Source organism: Rattus rattus, chromosome 1 (assembly GCF_011064425.1).
Source record: "Rattus rattus isolate New Zealand chromosome 1, Rrattus_CSIRO_v1, whole genome shotgun sequence".
In the NCBI taxonomy this organism is placed as follows: domain Eukaryota; kingdom Metazoa; phylum Chordata; class Mammalia; order Rodentia; family Muridae; genus Rattus; species Rattus rattus.
Genome location: NC_046154.1, coordinates 153,213,291 through 153,239,475, shown reverse-complemented (window position 1 = coordinate 153,239,475; position 26,185 = coordinate 153,213,291). Strand labels below are relative to the sequence as shown.

Below are 26,185 nucleotides of genomic sequence, written 5' to 3'. Positions count from 1 at the left end.
TCTATTCTTTCTCAACAGCACAGTCTTATTGCAGGTGTAGGAGAGTTTTGAAGTCAGATGGTGTCACTGTGCTGTCTGTTCAGTCTTGTGTTGTTCATGTTTTCGTTCATGATGACCTTTTGTCATCGGTTTTCTGTTGTTCTTTGCAGAAATCGTTAGACTGCTTTTTGGATGTTTGTTGAATCTATAGCTTAGATGTGTACTGAAATAATATTGAGACTTCTTGTCTACAATCTTGCAGTTCCTCTCCTTTGATTGAGTTCCTTGCTTCTTTAAATTACAATGTTATAGGTTTGGCTACAGGTATTTGTCCCATTTCTGTGTATTTCTGGCCACTTTACCAATGGTGACGTATAAGAGATATGGAGGTCCGTATTTTCAGTTTACCAACTTTATTTCCTATGCATGCGTGTTTTGCCTCCATGTACGTGTGTTCATCCGTTGAGTGTTTGGCACCCGTAGAAGACAGAAGAGGCCATTAGATGTCCTCTGCCGGGATCTGGGGATAACTTTGTGCTGCCATGCTAATGCTGGCAAACAAACCCAGGTCTTCTGCAAGAGCAGTAAGTGGTCTTTACTGCTGAGCCATGTGTCCGGTCCTAATCTTGACAGACTTTCAAACTTTACCGTGTGCGTACACATACACACAGTGAGATCTGAGTGTTCAGGTAACTGAGGTGTGCTCAAAGGTCTGTCTTTTATTGTTGGAGATGACTCGGAGGCATACTGGTTGGGTTTGGTTAGCCTGACACAGCAGAGCAGACTGGCCTGTGGATAAATGCATAGGGTATTTTCTTGACTAATGCTTGATGTAATAAATACCCATCTCATGCTTATTGGTGCCACCCTGGGCAGGTGGTTTTGAGTTGTATCGGAAAACAATTTCAGCCATGAGGTCAGTGCAACAGCTTAGTCAAAGTTCTGCTGCGAAGAGACACCATGAGCATTGTAGTTGGTACCATTTGTAAATTGTCCTTGCCCGACCTCCCAAAAATAATGACTCAGACTTTATTATTCATGAGTAAATGATTAGGCTGTAAGATTTGTCTCATTCCTTGACTAGCTGGTAACTTAATTATCCTATTCATTTTATTCTACGAGTGCCACGTGGCTTGTTAACCTCTCTTCAATTTTGTGGGAGCATTTTTCTCATAGTTTGTGGTGAATCTCTTCCTCTGACTCTCCCAGAATCCTCCATGCCACTAGAACTCCAACCTCCCATTTCCTGCCTCAGCTAATAGTTGAATCAGTTTTTTTTTTGGCAGGCGATGCTTCTACAGTGCAAAGCGAGCCCCTTGCAGGCCATGGGCGCTCATGTAAAGGAACTATTGCTACCATCTCAGAGGATTAGTCCATCGCCTGCACTGTGGGGAGTATGGTGGCACACAGGCAGACACTCTGTGACTGGACTCAGTCCACATCAGCAGGCAGCAAGAACAGAGACACTAGGCCTGGCTTGAGTCTAGTGTGAGTTGTGTAATTTTGATTTCTTTTCAAATATACAGAAAGGTGGGGATATGGGACTGCTTCACAGCAGGTGTCTAGGATTGCCTCACGGGCTAGCAGGGGTGTGGTCTTGGCAGCTGCAGACAGTTTCGGTCTGGGAAGACATAAATGCTAGGGCCTCCAGAGGTGCGTGGCTGCTTGGTGCTTAGTTACAGTGTATCACAGTTGGCCAAGTAGTTGAGCACAAAGAGATGAGAAGAAGAAAGTAGATATTCTGATTCTGAAGATCAAAGAACTGCTCCAAAGAGTCTGATGCCCCAGTCAGCAGAAAGTAGCCTGTTGCTAATGCCGCCCTTTCCCCTCTGTCCTCCTTTCTCTCCTAACGGAAATGCCGCCCTTTCCCCTCTGTCCTCCTTTCTCTCCTAACGGAAATGACTCCTTTTCACCTCTGTCCTTCTTTCTCTCTTAATGGAAATGACTCCTTTTCATCCTCTGTCCTTTCTCTCCCCTCTAATGTTCTGGGTTGAAAGGGAAGCAAAGAGGTGGAGAAGGGTGGAAGCCAGAAAAGAACCTACAAAGTAGCATAGACTGGCTACACCCGAGCATCCCATCCCCCTGATATACTTCCTCCAACAAGGCCACACCTACTCCAGTAAGCTAAAGGTCCTAGTCGCTGTATTCAACGCCCCCACAGGGAGTAAGTAGCATTTACTGGCTTGACAGCAAATATGAAATGCAGAAGCCTCTGGTTTATAGTAATTTAAGAGCAAAATCTGTTGGCCAGAGCTGGGAACTTGTTATTATAAAGACATTTTTCTTTACTAATCTGTAAGTGTGTGGTGTGGTTTCACATTGGGCAGGCACATTCATTTCAGAACAGCTTCACTTCTAGGCTTTCAGAAATATATCTTTACACTAAGGTCTCCCATGTTGACTCAGTTTGCCTTCATCCCACTGTGTGGCTACCCAGGCCTTCCTGCCTTTCTGAGCCAATCTCCTCAATTTTGGGGTTAATGGTTTGTAGCACCACACAGTTCTAAAAATAATCTATGTGACTCATGTAGTGAGCTGTCCCTATCAGTAACAGGAAAAGGAGTTGTGTGTGGAGCATGGCTTCTCCCTTGAGACCAGAATAGAAGGAAAGAAAAGTTTACTGTGTGTACAGCGCAGGGGAAACAGTCTAGGCAAGAGCTGGGTTACAGTTGGGCCGAGCTTGTGTAAGTCAGTGAGCTGCAGGGGTCTGAAATGGCAGGTGAGTGGCTTTCTGCAAACTTTCCCAGCATGCATTTGTAGGGCTCTGGCGCCTGGCGCTCTACACAGCCATCTTTTGCCTGGCTAGGTGCTCAGGTTTGGGGAGAGAGAACGTGGGCAGGGAGGGGGAGCAGCTTTTGGTGCCCCCAGCTGCCAGCCCTGCTCCTTTGCAGTGCTGCTCGCCATCTCAGTAGCTCAAGCTGGGCTGAACCAGCAGGAGGCTGACTAGCCGGCGAGGGGTGCAGAGGAGCTTCTGGCAGTGATTTTGGGGAGAGCAGATCTTTTCCCTAGGCGGCGGTGTTTAACAGCTCTTATGACAGAAGTTCTCAGATGATGGAATAATTCCAGCCACCTTTAATTCTGAACACAGCAGTTAAATATTTTTTTGGGTGGGTAAGACCTCATCTACATATCCGGGGGCGTGGTCCTGTTTCTATGACTGCTCTGTCTTGAGCCTATATAACCTGTGGTCACGTCCTCACCTGTGGAGGAGGGGCTTGGGGCATTGCTCTTCGTGACTGGTCTGTCTCAAACCTCTCTACAGGGGATTGTGGGGACTGCGGTTAGTGAGGCCCTGATCTGGGAGACTGGGAATACACCTGCCGTCCCTTTTAGGGTTCCCTGGGGATTAAACCTGTCCCGACCAGGAACCAGGGTATCTTTCACTGCCCGCTGCCTCACATGCATTAATTTATACTGTATGAATGAAGACAAACCAAATTGGTGGGTGTACAATTTGGGGAGGTTCCCTTGGGCCAATGAAATTTCCAACTGGGCACCTCTCATTGGGTGAGTGCAAGCCGGGTTGGGTCTCTTTGGTGTGGTGAGAGACGCAGGGCATTTGGTTTTGGTTTGTGTGTCAGCTTCCAGCACTCAGCAGCTAACATTTTACACATGGCCATTCATAGTCTCTAATTGATGGCATTCCCTCTACCAGGAGAGAACTGTTTTAAAGTCAGTATACCCGAGTGTTCTTTAGGCTTCTAACAATCGCTCTCAAAAGCCAAGTTTTGACATCTGGCTTAGTGTGGTGGTTTGAGTAGGCCTGGCTCCCATAGGTAATGTGTTTGAATGCTTGGCTCATAGGGAGAGGCACTTTAAGAGGGGTAGCCTCATTGGAAGAAGTGTGTCCCTGTGGTGGCAGGTTTTGAGGTCTTTTGTCTGTACAAGTCCGGCCAGTGTGACATAGTCCCCCTCTTCTTCTCACTGCAAATCAAGACCTAGAACAATCAGGTTCTTTTCCTGCACCACATCTGCCTGGATGCTGCCATCTCCCTGCCAAGATGATGATGGACTAAATTTCTGGAACTGTAAGCCATCCCCAATTAGACGTTTTGTTTCATAAGAGTTGCCATGATGTCGCTTCACAGCAATGGAAACCCTAACTAAGACACTTAGTGTTTTATTGCTATGAAGAGACAACACATGGGAACTCTTATAAAGGGATGCATTTAATTGAGGCTTGTTTATAGTCATAGAGGATGATTTCATTGTCAGCCTGGTGAGGAGCATGGCGGCATAGAGGCACTCAGTGTAGTTGGGGGTTCTACTTCTGGATCTACTGCAGATCTACTTCTGCAGGCATCAGGAGGAGAGAAAGCCACTGGATCTGCCTTGGGTCCCTGAAACCTCAAAGTACACACACTTCCTTCTGTAAGACCACACCTCTTTCTCCTTCTCAAGCAGTGGCACTCCCTCGTGACCAAGCATTCAGACATGATGGGAGTCTTTCTTATCCAATTCTCCACATTCCACTTCCTGGCTCCCTTAGGCTGGTGACCACATCAAAATGCAAAGTGGACTCAATATTGAGAGGACTGAATTAACCAGGGCCAGGCCGATTCCTTGACAGGCTGCAGACTGATAGTTCAGGAGAGTCGGCCTAAGTCGCCATTTCCCAGAAATGAAAATCTGGATCCAGGAACCTGTGGTCAGCCTTCCACAGCCACAGGCAGCCAATCCGAGGATGCCTCGTCCTCTGGCCTGAAGCGAGGATGAGTAAGCAACCCCTGGGAAGTCTCCAGAGCCTAACCGACTAATAGAACCAGTCAGACCCCGAGAACTAGAGCTAATCAGTTAAGGTCAAAAGCACACACACACTCCCTGGATGTTCCCTAACTGACAGTAAAAGCTGGGCCTGAGAGTCCACCGGGGTCTTCATTCCTGAATGCAGAGACCCCTGCATGGAGGAAATTCTGCTGAGTAAACTGCTTTTGCATACTACTGAAGTCTGGGGTATCATTCTCCTTTTTTTCTCTCACCTACCATGACATGTTTATTAATGTGTGAACAATCCAAAATTACAATATTAATACAAGTTATAATTATATACTAATACAAAAAATAGATTATTGGTTTATTTGGTTAGACATATAGTTTTCTGGCCTAATGATAGCTTTCTAGAATCTACCAGCTTATACGGTTACAGTGGTTTCTTCAAATTCCTGCTCCTTCAGATGCCCAGTGTTTGCCATTTTCAGTGTCCCCTCTTCCCTCATTTGGGATCAAACAAGAATGCTTGGTAAATGCTGAGACTCTAAGTTTCACACCAAACAAAGCAAACACCACAGTCTGGGGTATCATTCTTTGCTGATTCTCTGACCCTTACAATATAACTTCAAAAATTCCAAAGTGTCTCCTGAGGTTTATGAAATCTCTCAATTGTAATCTTTGTAGATTCAAAATAAAAAAGCAGTCCCATATTTCCAACATGCGATGGCACAGGATATACATTACCATTCCAAAAGAGGAAAGGGAACACAGTGTGCCTTAGACCAAAGTAAGACCGAAACCAGCTGAGCAAACCCCACTGTCTGCTTGTCCATGTCTGATGTCAGAGCGCTCTTAAGATCACAAACTTCTTTCAGGCTTGTTTATTACAACATCTGTTTTATGCCGGTTTCATTCCCTGTTACCAGCTTTCCTTGGCTGGTATCTTCAGCCTCTTGTGGTCCTCAGGGCAATTGAGGTTTCATTTTTCCAGCTTCATGCAATGGCCTCTCTGAGCTTCCATGCAAAGATACCCTTGACATAGGTCTGTTCTCAGAGGCTTTTCTTAGTCATGGAGAGAAATCCCATAATCCCGTGTATCCTTGACTTGAAAATTAGAACCATGTGGCTGAAGCAGGTTCTGCTGCTTGCTGTTGATAGAACTTCTTCCTTTTCTTTAGTTCCTTTTGTATTAGCTTTCTCTTGTTAATGTTTTCTTTCACTGCCTAAGCTTTTCTTTAATTCCTTTTTTGCAAATTGGAAGTTTAGTTAGGTGGGGTCTTGACCCGAAATAACCACTCCCTTTATTCCGTTTACCATCAGACTTTTCGTTAAACTATTCATCTGATTGTGCCTTGACTTATGTCCATCGTACATCCTGTTGCTCCTTTTCTCCTCAAATTATACATTTTGTATCTTTCCTTGCTCCTTTTCATTATAAACCTGCATAAGAGTAACTGCCAGTAACCGCTAGTAACCGTATGAGAGAGAGCCAGTACTTGGCTGTGTTGAAATCTCCTCTGCTAGTGCCTTTAATCCAAAGTCTTCACTTTAGCTTCATGTGGATTCTTTTGTTTGAACAAGGTTAGAAAGCAGCCACATTATTCACCAAAACATCGCAAGAATGGTCTTTAGGCCATCCTAATTTATCGTGCTCAGCTCCACTGCCTTCCTACCTCTTTCCTCTGCTGAGGAAAGGCTGTTCAACCTTTTATTAACCAATCAAAGATAATTAGGGAACATTCTTTAATGTTGATACAGGGATGGTCCAATTGTCATGACAAAGTGTCCAGATTGTAACCAGATCTTGGGGCAAAGAAATGAGCAGGTAAATACACAGTGCACAAAGCCCTCCTCCAGCAAGCATGCTCTGACCTTTCAGAGAAATGCCCTCCTTCCTGGTACCAGCTTCCATCTTTTTTTTTTTTTTTTTTGAGCTGAGGACTGAACCTAGGGCCTTCGCTTGCTAGCAAGCGCCTACCACTGAGCTAAATCCCCAACCCCCAGCTTCCATCTTAATCAGTATTTTATTGCTGTGAAGAGATACCGTGACCATAGCAAGTCTTACAGAGAAAAACAGTCGAGACTTGCTGACACTTTCAGAGATTCAATCTGTAAAGCTTGGAGTGAGTCTCAACTACTGGGAGACGCGCCCCCCCCTCCGCCCCCAAGTGGACACAAGGACTGAGTTTGATGCAAATGCAAGAGGTTTATTTTTCCAGAGCATTGGGGTCAACCCTCAATCAGCCCCTCATGGCAAGTGACTAGAAGGCGACCCTGAATGGCTATAACAAGCCATTATACTTTTTAGGGGTACAGGTTGCATCAGCAAGGTTACAGTTTAAACTTATTGGCTAAGCATATTGACCTTTGGATCTATTGGCTAGCAAGCATGTAACATGCATTCGAACTCTATCTGGGACCAGAGGGTCAGGTGACTGTCAGTCAGTACATTCTGCGGTTTTTCAAGAATATCCCTGCTCCTCCCGAGAACTGTGGGTGGAGAATGGAACTTGGTCTAGCCTTGGCCCAAGGTAGGAAGCTGGTACTTGTCCTAATCTTGATCTGAGGTGGTGGGTGTAAGGCTGGTGAAAGCTCCTAGGGTCCTTCATTCTCCCCTTCTCCCCTTTTTCTTGTCCAAGCTCCAATCTTGGAGCTATGCTCAGGGTCTCTGGTGACTAATTCATATTCTTTAGGTCCTATCCTCAGGGTCTCATATTGTTGGTGTAGGAACATCAGCTGTACAGCACCTGTTCTCTCTTTTATGAAGGCTATCAGCTTGTTCAATATGTAGGGTCCAAAGGTCAACAATAGCAGAACACTTAGGAGTCTTGGCAAGGTGGATATGAGGGTAGTTAGCCAGGGGATGAGTTAAACCCAGCTTTGAACCAGCCCTGACTCTGTTCTCTCTCTTCCATTTGGCTAGCCCTTCTCTCACCTTGGCCTTCATCCCACAATTTATACAACCTGAGTCCCCAAGTTCTTCTCTTTAGCCATCTTGTTGCTTCTTTGCCTTTCTGAGTGAATCTGATTACAATTGGGTTATAGGTGGTGTTTGCGTGGACGGTATCCTAATACTCTCGGTCTCCCGATCTGAGCTCCCATTTTGGAGAGCAAATCTCTCCTGAGCAAGGGCTAGGGCAGTCAGGGACACCATGAACTAGTGGGATACCTGGCCCCCACACAGGTCTACAATTCTTCGTGTAGTCCATGAATACTGTTTAGTCGCAGTGGCCTCTTGGACCCACAGGTTTTTTTGCTGGAGGCTGGCCCATCAGCTTGGAGGAGGACTGAGTGTTGGGCCCCAGTATTCACCAAGAATTGGGTGGATTTCCCTTCCACTTTCATGGTTACCCTGGGCTTGGGGAGGGGGTCCGAGCCCTCTCCCCCCTCGTCGCTGTCTTCCCCCAGGGCTAACACCTTCACCATTTGGGGGTGCTTTTCCCAAGGCCTGGGATTTCCTGCCTCCAGCTTCTGTTTGTTGGGAAACTCTCAGGCCCAGTGGCCCCTCTCCTTGCAATATGCACGCTGGTCCTTTCAAGGGGTTTTCTGTCCCTCTTTGGTTGGAGTCTCTCTTTTCTGCTTTTCCTAAGTACTGTAGTCAAGATTCTCTGTAAATTCTTTTCTGTCGATTTTCTTTTTTCATCTCCCTTTCATCTTCTTCCTTTCTCTTTTCTCTGCTCCTTCTCTGTCTCCTTGTTATAGTAGATTTTCTCAGGAACCTGCACTAAATCCCATAATGACTTATCCTGTAGTCCCTCTAACCTCTGAAGCTTTTTCCTGATTATTTCTTACAAGCCTGATCTATGAAAGCCAAAGTCACAGAAACTTTGTGCTCCTCACTGCTGGTGTCATAGTGTGTATATCGGCAGAATGCTCCATGAGCCGCTCTAGAAAGGCTGAGGGCGACTCCTCTGGTCCCTGCTTAACTTCACGTACCTTGGTCAAATTGGTGGATCATCCTGCAACCCCCTTGAGACCTGCCAATGGAGTCTGGTGATAGACCTCCAGGTGCTCCTTACCTCCTGCCATATTAAAGTCCCAGTCAGGTCTAGTCAGGGAAAATCCACTGTTGATGACCTCCTGGTCAATCCATGGTGTCCCTGTGTCCGAGAGGACATTCTGGCTTCCTGCATCATCCTCTCTCGCTCTCTGGTCATGAAGAGCACTCTCATGAGTGGTTGGATATCGTCCCAGGAGGGCTGAGGAGTTACTAAAATAGTCTGTGATTAATCAGCCCCTCGGGGTTACCTGAAAAGAGTGTTGGCCTTCCAGTTGTACAAGTCGGCTGAAAAGAAAGATCAACATTGCATGGCCTGATAGCAATCCTCATCTGTGGGCCTGTAGGCTCAGGGGTGGGGGGGAGGGCCACTGTTGTATCAGGTGAAGTGGCCCTTTTGTTCCAGGTCCCCATGGTCAGTCCCAGTTCTGAGCGTCCCTCCCCATGCTCCCTCCTTGCTGGGACCAGAGGAAGGGAGCCAGGTAACAGGATGTTGGATGAGGGCTCAAGGGAGATACTTGAGCGGGACCGTGGGAACTGGGGCCATGGCAGTGGGTAAGGGGGTGGACGATCCATCAGCAGCAGATTCACTGTGGAAGGGTCCTGGAGGATGTTGTTCTTTACAGACTCGTTGGTCTTAACAGGTTCTTCTCCTTTGTGGCCAGGACCTGCGAGATCTCGGAGACAAAAATACTTTTATCCATGAGGGTGTGTGTGTGTGTGTGTGTGTGTGTGTGTGTGTGTGTGTGTGTGTGTGTGTGTGTGTGTTCCAGCTTTTATCCAAGAGGGGGTGAGGGGTCCTCCACTAGATCCTTCCAGGTAACTATATAGGGCACTTGGTCTGGGTGCCCAAGGGATCCTGGTCTAAAGACTCTTTCCTTTACTGCTGTGATCACCTGCAAATCAAGGGTCCTTACAGGTAGCCACCCTACTCTGAAGGTGGCCACTTGGAGGAGCAGAGAGTAACTAACCTGCTCTTCTTTACTACTACTGACAAGTTTTCTCCTCCTTCCCCAACTTCCCTCCAGTGGTTAACTAGGATGTTTAATGGGGCAGATTCAGTCTGTCCCATGTCCAAAAATGGTGTCAGTGGAAGTCTTAAGTCCAAGAACACAGAGAAAGACCATCAACACACAGACATCTTACCCCTGCCACAGGCACCAGGTAATCAGGCGACTTGGCCAATATGCACTGGTATTGAGTCTTAATAGATTCCGAAAGGAGCGGAATCCTCCCGACTCCCTCCATGGGGGTGGGCTTGAGTCCTCCAGACTCCTGGTGTCACGACCTTAAGGCACGTCTGCCAGCTGCAGTTTGACGGAACCAGACCAGAGGCCCTCTAAGACTTACAGATGCTCACGAGCCAAGCAAGACAGACAACAGATACAGACAGCGCGGATACAGACAGCCCTGGTACCTGACATCAAACTGGAGCTGTTCCTCTAACCACTGTTCCTCAGGACCTCATAGGGGGTCTGGCTTCCCGACCCACGCACCAATGTAAGGCTCAAAGTGAGTCTTAACTACCGGGAGACACCCCCCACGCCCCCAGTAAGACACGAGAACAGAGTTCAATGCAACCAAACGCAAGAGGTTTATCTCTCTGACCTTCAATCAGCCCCTCATGGCAAGTAACTAGAAGGCGACCCTAAATGGCTATAACAAGCAGTTTTTATACTTTTTAGGGATACAGTTACATCAGCAAGGTTACAGTTCAAACTTATTGACTAAGCATATTGACCTTGAATCTATTGGCTAGCAAGCATAGGACATGCATTTGAACTCTATCTGGGACTTTCCAGAGACTCAGGTGACAGTCAGTCAGTACATTCTGAGAACTGTGGGTAGGGAATGGAAACCAGGCCTAGCCTTGACCTGAGGTGGAAGGTGGAACTTGGTCTAGTCTTGACCAGAGGTGGTGGGTATAAGGCTGGTGAAAGCCCCTAGGGTCCTTTGTCACCATGGCATGCAGCATGATGGCATGCAGGCAGACATGGTGCTGGAAAGGAGCTGAGAGTTCTACATCCAGATCCACAGGCAGCAGTGAGAAAGCCAATGGGCCAGCTTGGGCCTTTGCAACCCAACTCATGTCCCCAGTCACATATTTCCTTTAAGACCACACTTCCTCCAAGAAGGCCACGCCTCCTTATCCTTCTCAAGCAGTGCCACTCCCTGATGACCAAGCCATCAAACACAGGGACCTGTGGGGTCATTCTCATTCAGACCACTGCAGGATCACTTTTACAATTTCAGTTTTGAACATTGATTGGTGCCTAATCTCTATTTCCTTCTGTTCTCCAATGTTTCTCATTTTCTTTTGTTGGATATTTTCTTTATTTAGATGTAACCCTTTCCTAGTTTCCACTCCAGACATCCCCATCCCATCCCCTGACCCCTTGCCTCCATGAGGATGCTCCCCCAACCTTCTCCCACCCACTCCCTCCCACCTCCCCACCCTGGCATTGAGCATTCACAGAACCAATAGCTTCTTTCATTGATGCCCGACAATGCCATCCTCTGCTACATATGGGACTGGAGCCATGGGTCTCTCCTTGTGTACTCTTTGGTTGGTGGTTCAGTTCCTGGGAACTCTGGGGTGGGGTGGGGGACTGGTTGATATTGCTGTTCTTCCTATGGGTTTGCAAACCCCCTCAGCTACTCCAGCCCGTTCTCTAACTCATCCATTGAGGACCCCATTCTCAATCCAGTGGTTGGCTGCAAGCATCCTCATCTGTATTTGTCATGCTCTTGGCAGAGCCTCTCAGGAGACAGCTATATCAGGCTCCTGTCAGCATATACTTCTTGGCATCTGCAATAGTGACTGGGTTTGGTGTCTGTATCCCCAGGTGGGGCAGTCTCTGCTCCACATTTTGTCCCCGTATTCCCTTTAGATAGGAGCCATTCTGGGTTAAAATTTGGAGATGAGTGGGTGGCCTCATATCCCAGCCAGGGGCCTTGCCTAACCTCTGGATATGGTTTCTACAGGTTCTCCTACCCCTTTGTTGGGCATTTCAGCTAATCTCATCCTCGTTGGGTCCTGGCATCTGGGACTTGCTGGTGGCTTCTTCCAGTTCCCCAACCCCCACTGCTACACACGATTGTTCAAATTCCTGACCCTCTGTATGTCATTCCTATCTCCTCCAATACCTGATCCTGCCCCCCCTTCCCCCCCCTTCTTCCTCCCAAGATGCTCCCACCCTCTACCTCCTGTGAGTATTTTGTTCCCCCTTCTAAGAAGGACCAAAGCATTTTAGACTTACTTCTTGAGCTTCATATGGTCTGTGAATCGTATCTTGGGTATTCTGAGTGAGTGCACTTTTGGGTGTTCTTTTGTGACTGGGTTACCTCACTCAGGATGATATTTTCTGGTTCCATCCATTTGTCTATGAATTTCATGAAGTCATTGTTTTTGATAGCTGAGTAGTACTCCATTGTGTAGATGTACCACACTTTCTGTATCCATTCCTCTGTTGAAGGACATTTGGGTTCTTTCCAGCTCCTGGCTATTATAAATAAGGCTGCCATGAACATAGTAGAGCATGTGTCCTTGTCATATGTTGGGGCATCTTTTGGGTATATGCCCAGTAGTGGTATAGCTGGGTCCTCAGATAGTACTATGTCCACTATTTTGAGGAACCACCAGACTGATTTCTAGAGTGGTTGTACCAGCTTGCAATCTCACCAACAATGGAGGAGTGTTCCTCTTTCTCCACATCCTCACCAGCATCTGCTGTCACTTGAGTGTGTGATCTTAGCCATTCTGACTGGTATGAGGTGGAATCTCAGGGTTGTTTTGATTTGCATTTCCCTGATGACTAAGAATGTTGAGCATTTCTTTAGGTACTTCTCAGCCATTCGATATTCCTCAGCTGAGAATTCTTTGTTTAGCTCTGTACTCCATTTTTAAATAGGTTATTTGGCTGTCTGGAGTCTAACTTGAGTTCTGTGTATATATTAGATATTAGCCCTCTTTCAGATGTAGGATTGGTTAAGATCTTTTCCCTTTGTCCTTTTTGTCCTATTGACAGTATCCTGTGCATTAAAGAAGTTTTGAAATTTTATGACGTCCAATTTTTTGATTCTTTTTTTTTTTTTTTTTGCTTCTTTTTTTCGGAGCTGGGGACCGAACCCAGGGCCTTGCGCTTCCTAGGCAAGCGCTCTACCACTGAGCTAAATCCCCAACCTGATTCTTGATCTTAGAGATTATGCCATTGGTGTTCTGTTCAGGAAATTTTCTTCTGTATCCATGTGTTCGAGACTCTTCCCCACTTTTTCTTCTGTTAGTTTGAGTATATCTGTTTTTTTGTAGAGGTCCTTGATCCACTAGCATTTGAGCTTTGTAAAAGGAGATAAGAATGGGTCAATTTGCATTCTTCTGTATGCTGACCTCCAGTTGAAGCAGCACAATTTGTTGAAAATGCTCTTTTTTTTCCATTGGATGGTTTTTAGCTCCTTTGGCCAAAGATCAAGTGACATAGGTGTGTGGGTTCATTTCTGGGTCTTGAATTCTATTCCCCTAATCTATCTGCCTGTCTCTGTACCAATACCATACAGTTTTTATCACTGTTGCTCTGTAATACTGCTTGAAGTCAGGGATGGTGATTCCCCCAGAAGTTCTTTTAGTGTTGAGGATAGTTTTCACTATCCTGGGTATTTTGTTTTTCCAAATGAATTTGCAAATTGCTCTTTCTAAATCTATGAAGAATTGAGTTGGAATTTTGATGGGTATTGCATTGAATCTGTAGATTGCTTTTGGCAAAATGGCCATTTTTACTGTATTAATCCTGCCAATTCATGAGCATGGGAGATCTTTCCATCTTCTGAGATCATCTTTGATTTCTTTCTTCAGAGACTTGAAGTTCTTGTCATACAGATCTTTCACTTGCTTGGTTAGAGTCACACCAAGGTATTTTATATTATCTGTGGCTATTATGAGGGTGTTGTTTTCCCTAATTTCTTTCTTACCCTGTTTATTCTTTAAGTAGAGGAAGGCTTTTGATTCGTTTGAGTTAATTTTGTATTCAGCCACTTTGCTGAAGTTGTTTATCAGCTGGAGGAGTTCTCTGGTGGAATTTTGGGGGGTCACTTAACTATACTATCATATCATCTGCAAATAGTGATATTTTGACTTCTTCCTTTCCAATTTGTATCACTCTGACCTCTGTTGTCTAATTGCTCTGGCTAGGACTTTAAGTACTATATTGGGAGAGAGTGGGCAGCCTTGACTAGTCCCTGGTTTTAGTGAGATTGCTTCAAGTTTCTCTCCATTTAGTTTGATGTTGGCTGTTGGTTTGCTGTATATTGCTTTTACTATATTTAGGCATGGGCCTTGAATTTCTGATCTTTCCAAGACTTTTATCATGAAGGGGTGTTGAATTTTGTTAAATGCTTTCTCAGCACCTAATGAGATGATCACATGCTTTTTTTTTTCTTTGAGTTTGTTTATATAGTTGATTACACTGATTGGTTTACATATATTGAGCCATCCCAGCATTTCTGGGATGAATCCTACTTGATCATGATGGATGATCATTTGGATTTGGTTTGCGAGAATTTTATTGAGTATTTTTGCAACGATGGTCATAAGGGAAATTGGTCTGAAGTTCTCTTTCTTTGTTGGGTCTTTGTGTGGTTTAGGTATAAGTGTAATTGTGGCTTTATAGAATGAATTGGGTAGTGTTCCCTCTGTTTCTAGTTTGAAGAGTATTGGCATTAGGTCTTCTTTGAAGGTTTGATAGAATTCTGCACTAAACCCATCTGGTCCTGGGCTTCTTTTGGTTGGGAAACTTTTAATGACTGCCTCTATTTCTTTAGGGATTATGGGACCGTTTAGATAGTTTATCGGATCCTGATTTAACTTTGGTACATTGTATCTGTCTAGGAAATTGTCAGTTTCCTTCAGATTTCCCAGTTTTGTTGAGTAAATTCTTTTATAGTAGGATATGATAATTTTTTGAATTTCCTCAGTTTCTGTTGTTATGTCTCCCTTGTCATTTCTGATTTTGTTGGTTTGCATACTGTCTCTGTGCCCTCTGGTTTGTTTGGCTAAAGATTTTTCTATCTTGTTGATTTTTCTCAAAGATTTATCCCCTGGTTTTGTTGATTCTTCATATAGTTCTTTTTGTTTCTACTTGGTTGATTTCAGCCCAGAGTTTGTTTATTTCCTGCCATCTATTACTCTTGGGTGTATTTGCTTCTTTTTGTTCTAGAGCTTTCATGTGTGCTCTCATGTTGCCTGTGTATGTTCTCTCCAGTTTCTTTTGTAGGCACTCAGAGATATGAGTTTTCCTCTTAGCACTGCTTTCATTGTATCCCATAAGTTTGGGTATGTTGTGCCTTCATTTTCATTGAGTTCTAAAAAGTCTTTAATTTCTTTATTTCTTCTTTGACCAAGTTATCATTGAGTAGAGCGTTGTTCAGCTTCCATGTGTATGTGGGCTTTCTGTTGTTTTTGTTGTTATTGAAGACCAGCCTTAGTCAGTGGTGATCTGATAGGATACATGGGTTATTTCTATTTTCTTGTATCTATTGCTTTGTAACCAATTATATGGTCAATTTTGGAGAAGGTAACATGAGGTTCAGTGTTCTATAGATACCTGTTAAATCCATTTGGTTCATAACTTCTGTTAGTTTCACTGTTTCTCTGTTTAGTTTCTGTTTCAATGATCTGTCCGTTGATGAGCGTGGGGTGTTGAAGTCTTCCACTGTTATTGTGTGAGGTGCAATGTGTGCTTTGAGCTTTTGTAAAGTTTCTTTTATGAATGTGGGTGCCCTTACATTTGGAGCATAGATACTCAGAATTGAAAGTTCATATTGAAGAATATAAAGTGTCCTTCTTTGTCTTTTTGATAACTTTTGGTTAAAGATAATTTTATTTTATTGATATTAAAATGGCTACTCCAGCTTGTTTCTTCGGAAAAATTTTTCCTCGTCTTTTACTCTGAGGTAATGTCTGTCTTTATCTCTGAGGTGTGTTTCCTGTATGCTTCAAAATATCAGGTCCTGTTTATGTACTCAGTCAGTTAGTCTATGTTTTTATTGGGAAATTTAGTGATATTAAGAAATATTAAGGAAAAGCTATTGTTGCTTTCTGTTATTTTTGTCATTAGAGGTGGAATTATGTTTGTGTGGTTATCTTCTTTTGGGCTTGCTGAAAGAAGATTACCTTCTTGCTCCTTCTAGGGTGTAGTTTCCCTCCTCGTGTTGGGTTTTCCATCTTTTTTCCTTTGTAGGGCTGGATTTTTGTGAAGATATTGTATAAATTTGGTTTTGTCATGGAATATTTTGGTTTGTCCATCCATGTTAATTGAGAGTTTTGCTTGGTATAGTAACCTGGGCTGGCACTTGTGTTCTCTTAGGGTCTGTATGACATCTGCCCAGGATCTTCTGGCTTTCATGGTCTCTGGTGAGAAGTCTGGTGTGATTCTGATAGGTCTGCCTTTATATGTTACTTGACCTTTTTCCCTTACTGCTTTTCATATTCTTTGTTTTGTGCATTTGGTTTTGACTATTATGTGATGGGAGGAGTTTCTTTTCTGGTCCAATCTATTTGGAGTTCTGTAGGCTTCTTGTATGTTTATGGGCATCTCTTTCTTTAGGTTAGGGAAGTTATTTTCCATAATTTTGTTGAAGATATTTACTGGCCCTTTAAGTTGGGCATCTTCACTCTCTTCTATACCTATTATCCTTAGGTTTAGTTTTCTCATTGTTTCCTGGATTTCCTGGATGTTTTGGGCTAGGAGATTTTTTGCCTCTTGTATTTTCTTTGACTGTTGTGTCGATGTTTTCTATGGTATCTTCTGCCCCTGAGATTTTCTCCTCTATCTCTCGTATTCTGTTGGTGATGCTTGCATCTATGACTCCTGATCACTTTCTTAGGTTTTCTATCTCCAGGATTGTCTCCTTTTGTGATTTCTTCATTGTTTCTATTTCCATTTTTAGATCCTGGATGGTTTTGTTCAATTTCTTCACCTGTTTGGTTGTGTTTTTCTGTAATTCTTTATGGATTTTTGTGTTTTCTCTTTAAGGGCTTCTACTTGTTTACTTGTGTTGTCCTGTATTTCTTTAAGGGAGTCATTTATGTCTTTCCTATATAGTCCTCTATCATCCTTGGTTTCTGTTGCTTAGGTTCTTATGATTGCCTCTCGTCGTCTGTTAATATCTACTGCTATCTGTCCTTGCTGTCTCTGACTGCAGCCTGTCCTTCCTGTGATCCTTGTTTTGTCAGAACTCCTCAGAGTTCACCTGTCTCCGAGAGCCTATGATTCTGGGATTCTGGGATCCTGGGCGTTTGAGTGCACCTCTGATCCCGGTTATGTTAGAGCACCTGGAGTCAGGCTTCCTCTGGGTGTTGTGGGGGTGGGTGCAGAGCCAGCACCCAAGGTCTGCTCAGGGAGCTGGTTCAGATTCTGATCCATGTTTCTCAGTTATTAAGACCTTCATTCAATTTTCCTCAAGTAGTTATTCATTCATTTATTTTTTAAAGCAAGTTGTCACAGCAATGTTTTCTGTTGCTGGGCTGAAACACCATCACCAAGGGAGGAAAGAGTTTTATTTGTCTTATACTTACTTCTGCAGCACCGTTCATCATTAATAGAAGTCAGAACAGGAACTCAAAAAACATGGAGTCAGGAGCTGATGCAGAGGCCATGGAAGGTGCTGCTTTCTGGCTTGCTCCATAGGGTCTGGGCGGCTGGCTGGCCTGTCGTCTGTCTGTCCTTATTTTCTTTCTTTCTTCCTTTTTTCTTCCTTTCTTCCTTTCTTTCTTTCTTTCAAGATTTATTATATATGAGTACACTGTAGCTGTCTTCAGACACACCAGAAGAGGACATTGGATCCTATTATAGATGGTTGTGAACCACCATGTGGATCCTGGGACTTGAACTCGGGACCTCTGGGAGCGCTTAACTTTTTTTTTTTTTTTTTCCTCTGGAGCTGAGGACCGAACCCAGGGCCTTGTGCTTGCTAGGCAAACACTCTACCACTGAGCTAAATCCCCAACCCTAGCGCTTAACTTTTAACCGCTTAGCCATCTCTGCAGCTCTCAGCCTGCTTTCTTATAGAATCCAGGGAAGGCACCACTGACAATGGGCTGGTCCCTTCCCATTAATCACCATTTTAAAATGCCTTTCAGGCCTCCCTACAACCCAATCTTATAGAGGCATTTTCTGAGTTGAGGTTTTCTCTTCTCAGATCTCTTCAGCCAGTGTTGCATTGACACAAAACTATCCAGCATTGTATGCCAGGCTCGCCTTGCATGATGTCATTGAGAATCCCTTTGAACATCTAAAACTGCCTCTGCTCCTCAGTGCTGGGTATAAGGTATTTAGGTCAGTGAGAAGGAAAAAGAGACAAGGGAATGAGTGTCCTAATGGAGCCCAGGCCTTTCCTGGGGAGATTCAAATGCAGAGGGACCTGTGTAGGAATCAGAATCAATTGTCCATGTGGTGATTTGAATATTCTTGGCCTAGAGGAAGTGGCAGTATTAGGAGGTGTGGCCTTGTTGGAGGAAGTGGGCTTTGAGACCTCCTCCTAGCTTCCTGAAAACCGTGCTCCTGGCTTCCTTTGGATGAGGTGTAGAACTCTCAGCTCCTCCAGCACCATGCCTGCCTGGATCCTCCATGATTCCTTCCTTGATGATAATAGACTGAAACAATAAACCTGTGCCCCGGCCTCCAGGGCAGTCAGTGGAGGTTGGGGACCACCTAGGAGAGAATGGGGGACAAGAGACGCAAAGAAGGACACCTAGACAAGAGTCTGATCAAGGTGACTATTTTTTCTCAAGGCTGAATTTATACCATAGCAGGGCTAACAGGGAGAGGGGGAAGTGGGAAGCATCTGCACAAGCCAAGGACACAGTACTCGTGTGGTCAGCTGATGTCAGCAGGATGTTGGTTTTTCAGAAAGGTTACAGGTCATCATATTGGGCGTCTTGACGTCAGATGTGTTTCTCAGCAAGGTCACAGCTTTATCATCATTATTCATCCTGACCACCAGATTTGTATTAGTCTTCTGCAGCCGGCTGGGGATTTTCCATGAACCCAGTCACACTTAACTCTAACCATAATATTAACACCATACAAATTGCCATAGTCATAGAGCAATAGAAACTCTAGCCAAGACAGTCCACTTGTAAGGTCTTGTAGTCAGTGCAGAGAAAGGGAGGTGGCAGAAATGAGGTTGAAAGTTTTCCAGTTTTGTCTGCAGTTGGGATTATCCTTGATTAGTCAGGTATCAGTTTGAGGTGATTGATAAACATCTTGATAAATATTGTTTTTAGGGTCTTTAGACCAGGATAATAAATTTTTTTTCTTTTTCTTTTTTTTTCCGGAGCTGGGGACTGAACCCAGGGCCTTGCGCTTGCTAGGCAAGCGCTCTACCACTGAGCTAAATCCCCAACCCCTTCTTGGTATGTTCTAATATAAATTATTATTCTCTTGAATGGCTTTAATGGCTATTCCTATTTCAGGTTGACCTAAGGTTGGCTGTAGGACTTCTTAGGTCTGAGGTGAAGAGGTGGCTGTACTGTACACTGAGTGTGTAATGACTGTGTATACTAGAGACCCTACACCTAAAGGAAAAACACAAAGTGCTCTGGCAGGCTGGAAGAATTTCTACTTAAATGCAAGTTTGCAGTAGAGTGGCTCTGTATGCCTCTGGGGTGGGAAGCAGGGCTGGGAAGGCCTGTGAAGTGTGAGTCATTGCACTTGTGTGGCCCTTGCCACAGAAAGTCCCTGGGAAGGCCTTGTAGGGGAATACCAGTGGGCAGCAGCATGGTGGTTCTTTCCAGGGTTCTCCAGGGCCAATATGTTGGTCTGCTCTACTATGCCAGAGTGTTTGAGCTTTCTCAGGAGTACATGGGAAAAGAAGGGAAGGCCAAATGAAGTAATTATGGTCTCAAAGATATATTTTAAAAACACTGAAATAGGCTTTTTTGGTGGCCCCATGTATTCAAAAGTGGATTAGGCAGATTGCCGCTCATGTACTGGTGTTAACTCATCCTTAATGTTGTTTTCTGTTTGGTCGTGTAGGAGTCAGTTCAGGATGGCCAAGAAAGAGACTGCCACTGTAATTGCAGTGTCTGGATAAAGAGAATTCTACTCTTGATCTAGCGCCTGTGCTCCTCACCTAGACAGAGGCTGCACTTGGACTTTATTCTAAGGAAAATAGTGTTGTATCTTTTATCCTGGTTAGCTGGTGTCTAACTTCAATATTGTTTATTTGGGTATTCTGAAAAGAATCGCCACACAGGAAATGAAGGAGCAAGAGGAAGAGAGGTACTGCTCTAAGGAAAAATGAGTCTCTGCTCTAGGTTATTAAAGAAGTACAATTCCGCCTTTAGAGATGACTTTGTCTAAGTCTGGCTGCCTGGGTTAGAAAAGGTACAGTAGAGACAACAACATTGCGGCCTGCACTTGTGTCCCCACAGCTGGGGGGTACCGGAAAGAGCCTATACAGCACTGTGTCTGGGTGGGGCAGGATGTGAGTAAGTAGGTGGTGGTGATGGGAGAGGAGGAGTGAGGAAATAGGTGGTGGAGAAATGGACGATAAAGAGAAGCCGAGCTGTTGGTGAAGCAGAACTGAAGACATGAAGGTAGTTCCTGTTCTCTTCCTTGGGAGATGGTGACTTACACTGTCCATCCGTAGAGCCAGTAATAATTGTAAAGTACGGGTGGGCCTGTGCATTCTTCCTTTGACAAAACCTACTACTGTGTGACTCCCAGAGCTGCATCCTAGCCCAGGAAAAAGAACAGGACCTGCAGAGTGGAGAACACAGCTGTCCTCCTGTGTTCACTTCTCATCCTTGTCTTGTCTGGTAGTCTCTCCAGGTGGTTGTGGTGGCTCATCTGTGCCAAGCTACAGTTACAGTTTCTCAGTAGGAACAGTCATTATGTTTTGGGGAATAAGGAGAAAGTTGGCCAGCTATCTGGAAGGTCCTCAGCTCCCCTAGAGCCTGGGAACTTGAACTTGAAAGAATAAAAGAAAAAGCCCCTAAGGTTTTACAAAGCTATGGGAACTTTCTGAAACTTTCTAGGAAGAGGGCCATTGGCCAAGGACATCTGGTACTTGATAAACGATTCTTGGAAATTTAGAGATAGGGCCTGGAGCTGTCAGAGGGGCAGGGACCGTTCCCTGAACCCCGGCTGTGGTAAGCTGATATTTGCTTAAGTTTAAATGAGCCAACCAGGTGCATTCCCTTGCTCCCCTCCCCATCTGCAGTTTTTATGCTTAAAAAATGTGAGTGCAATGCAGCTTGGGGCTCCTCTCCTCTGCTCCTGCGTGAGTTACAAGTTGAGCCTTGGCGCGATGAATAAAAGCAAAGCCTCTTGCTGATTGCATCAAGAATCGCCTCCGGCTGGTGATTGGGGGTCGCCAATATCCTGAGTGACTGAGTGAGTGTCTCTCCTCGGGGAGGTCTTTCAAACTGAATTTCACTTTATGATCAAAATGGATTCTCAAAACAAAATGGTAGTACTCAAGATAAGTCTCATTTGCTTGACCTCAGAATTCCTCTTTTGTCTTTGTATCTCACTCAAATCTTTGATGATCTGTTTCCGAATAGGGGGATTATATTGGGTCCTCAGGGTCACGAGCTTAACTGCTGTCCATATTCACCTTCCCCACACTTCTTTGTATATTTTTTGTTGGTTTAAACTGAGCAGCCTGCTTTCTTATGTAGCCATACCATTAATACCTTTATAGACACCATCACTAAAAAGACATAAGATAAATTAGAAGCAATTGCTTCTCCTCAATAAGCTGATTTTCTAGCCTTATGTTTTTATTTTATATTTTGGGTGATGGATTAGGTTTTGTACCTATTGAGCAGGTGCTCTTGTGCTGGGCTTGACTCACATAGTCACTTTGGAATCGTGGCAGAGGGTGTTGTTTGTCACCAGGATGGCGCGCATGCATGGCATTAATACGAAGGCTTCAGGATGGTCGAATTGCAGTTCAACAGTCTTGCTACCTTTGTGTATATATATCTTTGATCTTTAATAAATGTTCATGAGTCTTTTGCATATATATAAATATATGTATATAGATATTTATGGATGTGTAATGTTTATGTATCTGGTGTTTTCTGGCATGAGAGGAGAGCATTGGATTCTCTTGATTTGGAGTTACTAATGGTTGAGAATTTCCAAATGAGTGTTAGGATTTGTTCTAGGTTCTCTGCAAAAGCAACATGTGCTCTTAACTGCTGACCTGTCTCTTTTCCCTATGCTTTTTGGTTTTGTTTTGGATAGACATTTATTTGCTAATATTTTTGAGAACTCTTTGAACTGTCAGTCAGTAACATTAAAATGCATTCCTTCGTTGGTAAACTGAGGCACTCCAGTTTTCTGATAAACTAGTATTGAAGTAGAGTGAATATTTAACTCTTTGGAGGAATTTCAAGCAAGCTCTTGAGCGCTTTCTGTCCTTTGTTTCTTTGAGACAGGGTCTCATTGTGTACCTCTACCTGTCATGGAATCATGGCGTAGGCTAGCCTGTTCTAGAAATCAGAGATCCACAAGATCCACATGTCTCTGCTTCCTGAGGTCTGGGATGAAAGGTGTGCATCACTATGTTTATCTTGTCAATCCTCTTTTGAAGTTAGGCATTTTGATACAGCTTTGCTAATGTATACTCAATAGCTCTGATCTTCTTGAGTGTCTCTCTGTATTGTCTGTTAGTAGTCATTTCTCTTGCAATGCCCCATAGAATTCAGTGGGCCCAGAAATGAGAGGGGTGATCCTCCTTTTCTGTTTCCTTCTAAAATTATTTGGAGACTGCATTTGAATGTCTGTGATATGGAATAAATGTGTGAAACACCCAGAATTATGTAAATATTGTCTAGGGAAAATGTACATTTACAATACAGTCAGTCTCACCATTTTCATGATATATGTATGGGCTATTTTAGGATGCAGTGACCTATGAGGATGTGCACGTGAACTTCTCTCCAGAAGAGTGGGCTTTGTTGGATCCTTCCCAGAAAAGTCTCTACAAAGATGTGATGGTAGAAACATGCAGGAACCTCACTGCTATAGGTAAGAATGTGAGTTTTCCTTCACTTTTCAAATAAGGGGACAAGTGTTTCTTGGTTATTGGTCATTTCTGTAGTTTCTCTTTTCTTTTCTTTTTTTTTTTTTCGGAGCTGGGGACCGAACCCAGGGCCTTGCGCTCGCTAGGCAAGCGCTCTACATTTCTGTGGTTTCTATTGTGACAGAGGAAGAATGTGGTGAAGGATCAGACATGGTTCTCAGGTTTACCAAAGATATGAACTTAAAATTTGCATACTATTCAATAATATAAATTTTCTGTTATTTTATTCTAGGCTACAAATTGGAAGACAGCAACATTGAAGAACACTGTCAACGTTCTAGAGGACCTGGAAGGTAAATGTCATGTGTGAGTTGATACAAAAGTGTCCCTGAAGAAACTGTAATGTGCCCTGAAGTTGTAAAGAAAAGCAACAGTGGGAATAAGCACAGATTTAAGTATATTGGTTATTTTTAAATTGTCATAAGACTATGTCCTTTATTTTCAGATAGCTGACCTGTGTTTCCAAGGTGTTACTCTAAGAAACAAGTCAAAAAAACCAATATCTTAACATACGACACCATTTTAGTCCTGACAGTCATGTTGTAGAACTGTCCATCCATTTAGTTTCATCCCATTCAAGTATCATAAAAAGCATTGATTAGGGGACCAGTGTATGTCTTTTATAAGCAGTCCATAGGAAAGTTAGTGTCACTCTATACTTACAGTGACTTTCCAAAGTTTAGTGAGAGGAACAGTTTAGGGGAAACAAGAAGGTTGATGTCCTGGAGAAGGCTTAACCCCTATAGCACATGTCTGTGGGGGAGAAAAGGTTCACAGATGTGAATGCAGGGTGAAACCTTTTTTTGTTATTTCTCTTTTAATAGGTATAACATTTGTCATTGTGGATATGAGCCTAGCGAGCACTGGGGACATGGCAAGAAGCAATGTACCTTTGCACATAAGAGTTTTCTTCAGACATATGAAAGAATCAATACGGAAGAGAAGCCCTATAAATGCAGTCAATGCAGTAAAGCCTTTGCAAACTTCCGTAGTCTTCAAAAACATGAAAAAAATCATACTAGAGAAAAGCCCTATGAATGTAGTCACTGTGGTAAAGCCTTCCCAAGTCGCAGTGCTCTTCAAATACATGAAAGAACTCATACAGGAGAGAAACCTTTTGATTGCAGTGAATGTGGTAAAGCATTTGCACGTCACAGCAATCTTGATATACACAAAAGAACTCACACAGGAGAGAAACCCTATGATTGCAATGAATGTGGTAAAGCCTTTTCAACTCGCAGTCATCTTCAAATACATGAAATACTTCACACTGGAGAGAAACCCTATGTATGTAATCAGTGTGGTAAAGCCTTTGCATATCGCAGTAATCTTGAAGCACATGATAAAACACACACTGGAGAGAAGCCCTATGAGTGTAATCAATGTGGCAATGTCTATGCAAGTCGTAGTAGTCTTCGAAATCATGAAAAACATCATACTGGAGAGAAACTCTATGGATGTAATGAATGTGGTAGAGCCTTTGCACGTCGCAGTAGTCTTGAAATACATGAAAGAACTCACACTGGAGAGAAACCTTATGTATGTAATCAATGCTGTAAAGCTTTTGCACGTCGTAGCAGTCTTCAAATACATGAAAGAACTCACACTGGAGAGAAACCCTATGGATGTAATCAGTGTGGTAAAGCCTTTGCAAGTCGTACTAGTCTTCAAAATCATGAAAAACATCATACTGGAGAGAAACCGTATGGATGTAACCAATGTGGTAAAGCCTTTGAATTAAAGTGTGATCTTCAAATACATGAAAGAACTCATACTGGAGAGAAACCGTACAGATGTAATCAATGTGGTAAAGCCTTTGTAAGTCGTCGTTATCTTCGAAATCATGAAAAACACCATACTCTTGAGAAACTCTATGATTGTAGTCAATGTGGTAAATCCTTTGCAATTTTCAGATATCTTCAAAAACACAAAAAAACTCATACTGGAGAGAAACCGTATAAATGTACTCATTGTGGTAAAGCCTTCGCGTATCGCAGTAATCTTTATAGACATGAAAGAAGTCATACTGGAGAGAAACTGTATGAATGTAATGAATGTGGTCAAGCCTTTGCATATTACACTAGTCTTCATAATCACAGAAAACGTCATATGGGAGAGAATCCCCACGAGTGTAACTGATGCAGTAAAGCTTTGTCACATCAGTGTAATCTTCAGTTCATCACAGAACTCACACTGGAGAGAAACCCTATGATGAAATCAATGCGATAATGCCTCTGCATCTTAGAGTCTTCTTCAAAGGCATGAAAGAATTCCTATGGAGAGCAACACCATGGATCTAATACATGCAGTAAGGGCTTGAACACCAAGCACTTTTCTTTTGGTCACTAAGCCATCTCACTGGTGCTCATGTATAATTAATAGAACCATTTCATCATTAAAATATTGTCTTGTTTTCAAGTTGCATACAACTTATCATCCAAGGATAGAGGAACATACAATATTTGAATAATAAAACTTTTTGCAAATGAAAATGATATACTGCCATCTCTTTTCTTGGTTATGTCTATTCTGAGGAATAAATACTTCTCAACACTTTCTCAAAAACACGAATGGTAGAGAATTTTCTCAGTGAGTAAAGGTGGTTACTATTTAAGCCTGATGACCTGAGGTTATTCTCAGGTTACTCATGCAAGTTTTTCTCTGATTATTAAATACTTGGGCTGTGACATGTGCACACCCACACAACAGCCTGTACATAAATAGTTTTGAAACTTGAATACAGACCAGTGAGTTCACTCACTACTTGAAGGCACGTGCTATATAACTTGACCATCTGGGTTTGATCTCTCAAGCTCAGAGGAAAAAGGGAATAAGCACCTGTAAGTTGTATTCTGATTGGTACATGTACATCATAGCACAGATGTGTCTTACACAGGTAAAAATTATTAAAGATGAAATGATGAAAGAAAGAAAATAAGCAAAATATTGAGAACCTAAATGATTTACCACGCACAATTGATACATTGTATTCCAAGAGGTGTTCATCAAGAGAATGAGGGTTCCTGTTTAAATCTTACATTATTCTTTTATTCTTTCTTCACTGATAGGTCATTTAAGAAACAACTCAGGAAAAAAAAAAAAAAAGAAACAACTCAGCTGGGTGTTGAGTCGCAGGTCTTGGGAGACAGGCAGATGTATTTATGTATTTGAGGCCAACTTAGATCACGTAGTGAGTTCAAGATGCCATGCTATGCAGAGAGCTAAGTCTCATAAAATCCAAAACAAAACATCAATAACATTCCCTCCACCCCCAAACAAAACATCCATGTCTCTCATGGGTCTTTTTCGAATATTATCTGGATGTAGTGAGAATATTGTAATATTGTTATCTTTTAAAAAACAATATTATAGGATTTTTTTTTTTTTTTGGCTTAAACCCAGGTATGA

The 26,185-nt window shown here is 43.3% G+C and overlaps 1 protein-coding gene across 1 annotated transcript; it reads left to right on the top strand.

The window, feature by feature from the left end:
- The first annotated feature begins 1,268 nt into the window (after positions 1 to 1,268).
- Positions 1,269 to 25,272, top strand: LOC116906136 (zinc finger protein 431-like). The gene is made up of 4 exons (XM_032909148.1): positions 1,269 to 1,316; positions 22,596 to 22,722; positions 23,010 to 23,070; positions 23,602 to 25,272. Exons 1-4 carry the CDS (start codon positions 1,269 to 1,271, stop codon positions 24,914 to 24,916), a joined length of 1,551 nt encoding a protein of 516 aa, XP_032765039.1. The 3' UTR covers positions 24,917 to 25,272.
- The last annotated feature ends 913 nt before the right edge of the window (positions 25,273 to 26,185 follow it).

Excerpts from the sequence above, each read along its gene's own strand:
- LOC116906136 (XM_032909148.1), top strand. The coding sequence starts at position 1,269 with ATGCTTCTACAGTGCAAAGCGAGCCCCTTGCAGGCCATGGGCGCTCAT. Across the intron at positions 1,317-22,595 it reads TGCAGGCCATGGGCGCTCAT|GATGCAGTGACCTATGAGGA; the intron begins GTAAAGGAACTA and ends GGGCTATTTTAG. Across the intron at positions 23,071-23,601 it reads CGTTCTAGAGGACCTGGAAG|GTATAACATTTGTCATTGTG; the intron begins GTAAATGTCATG and ends CTCTTTTAATAG.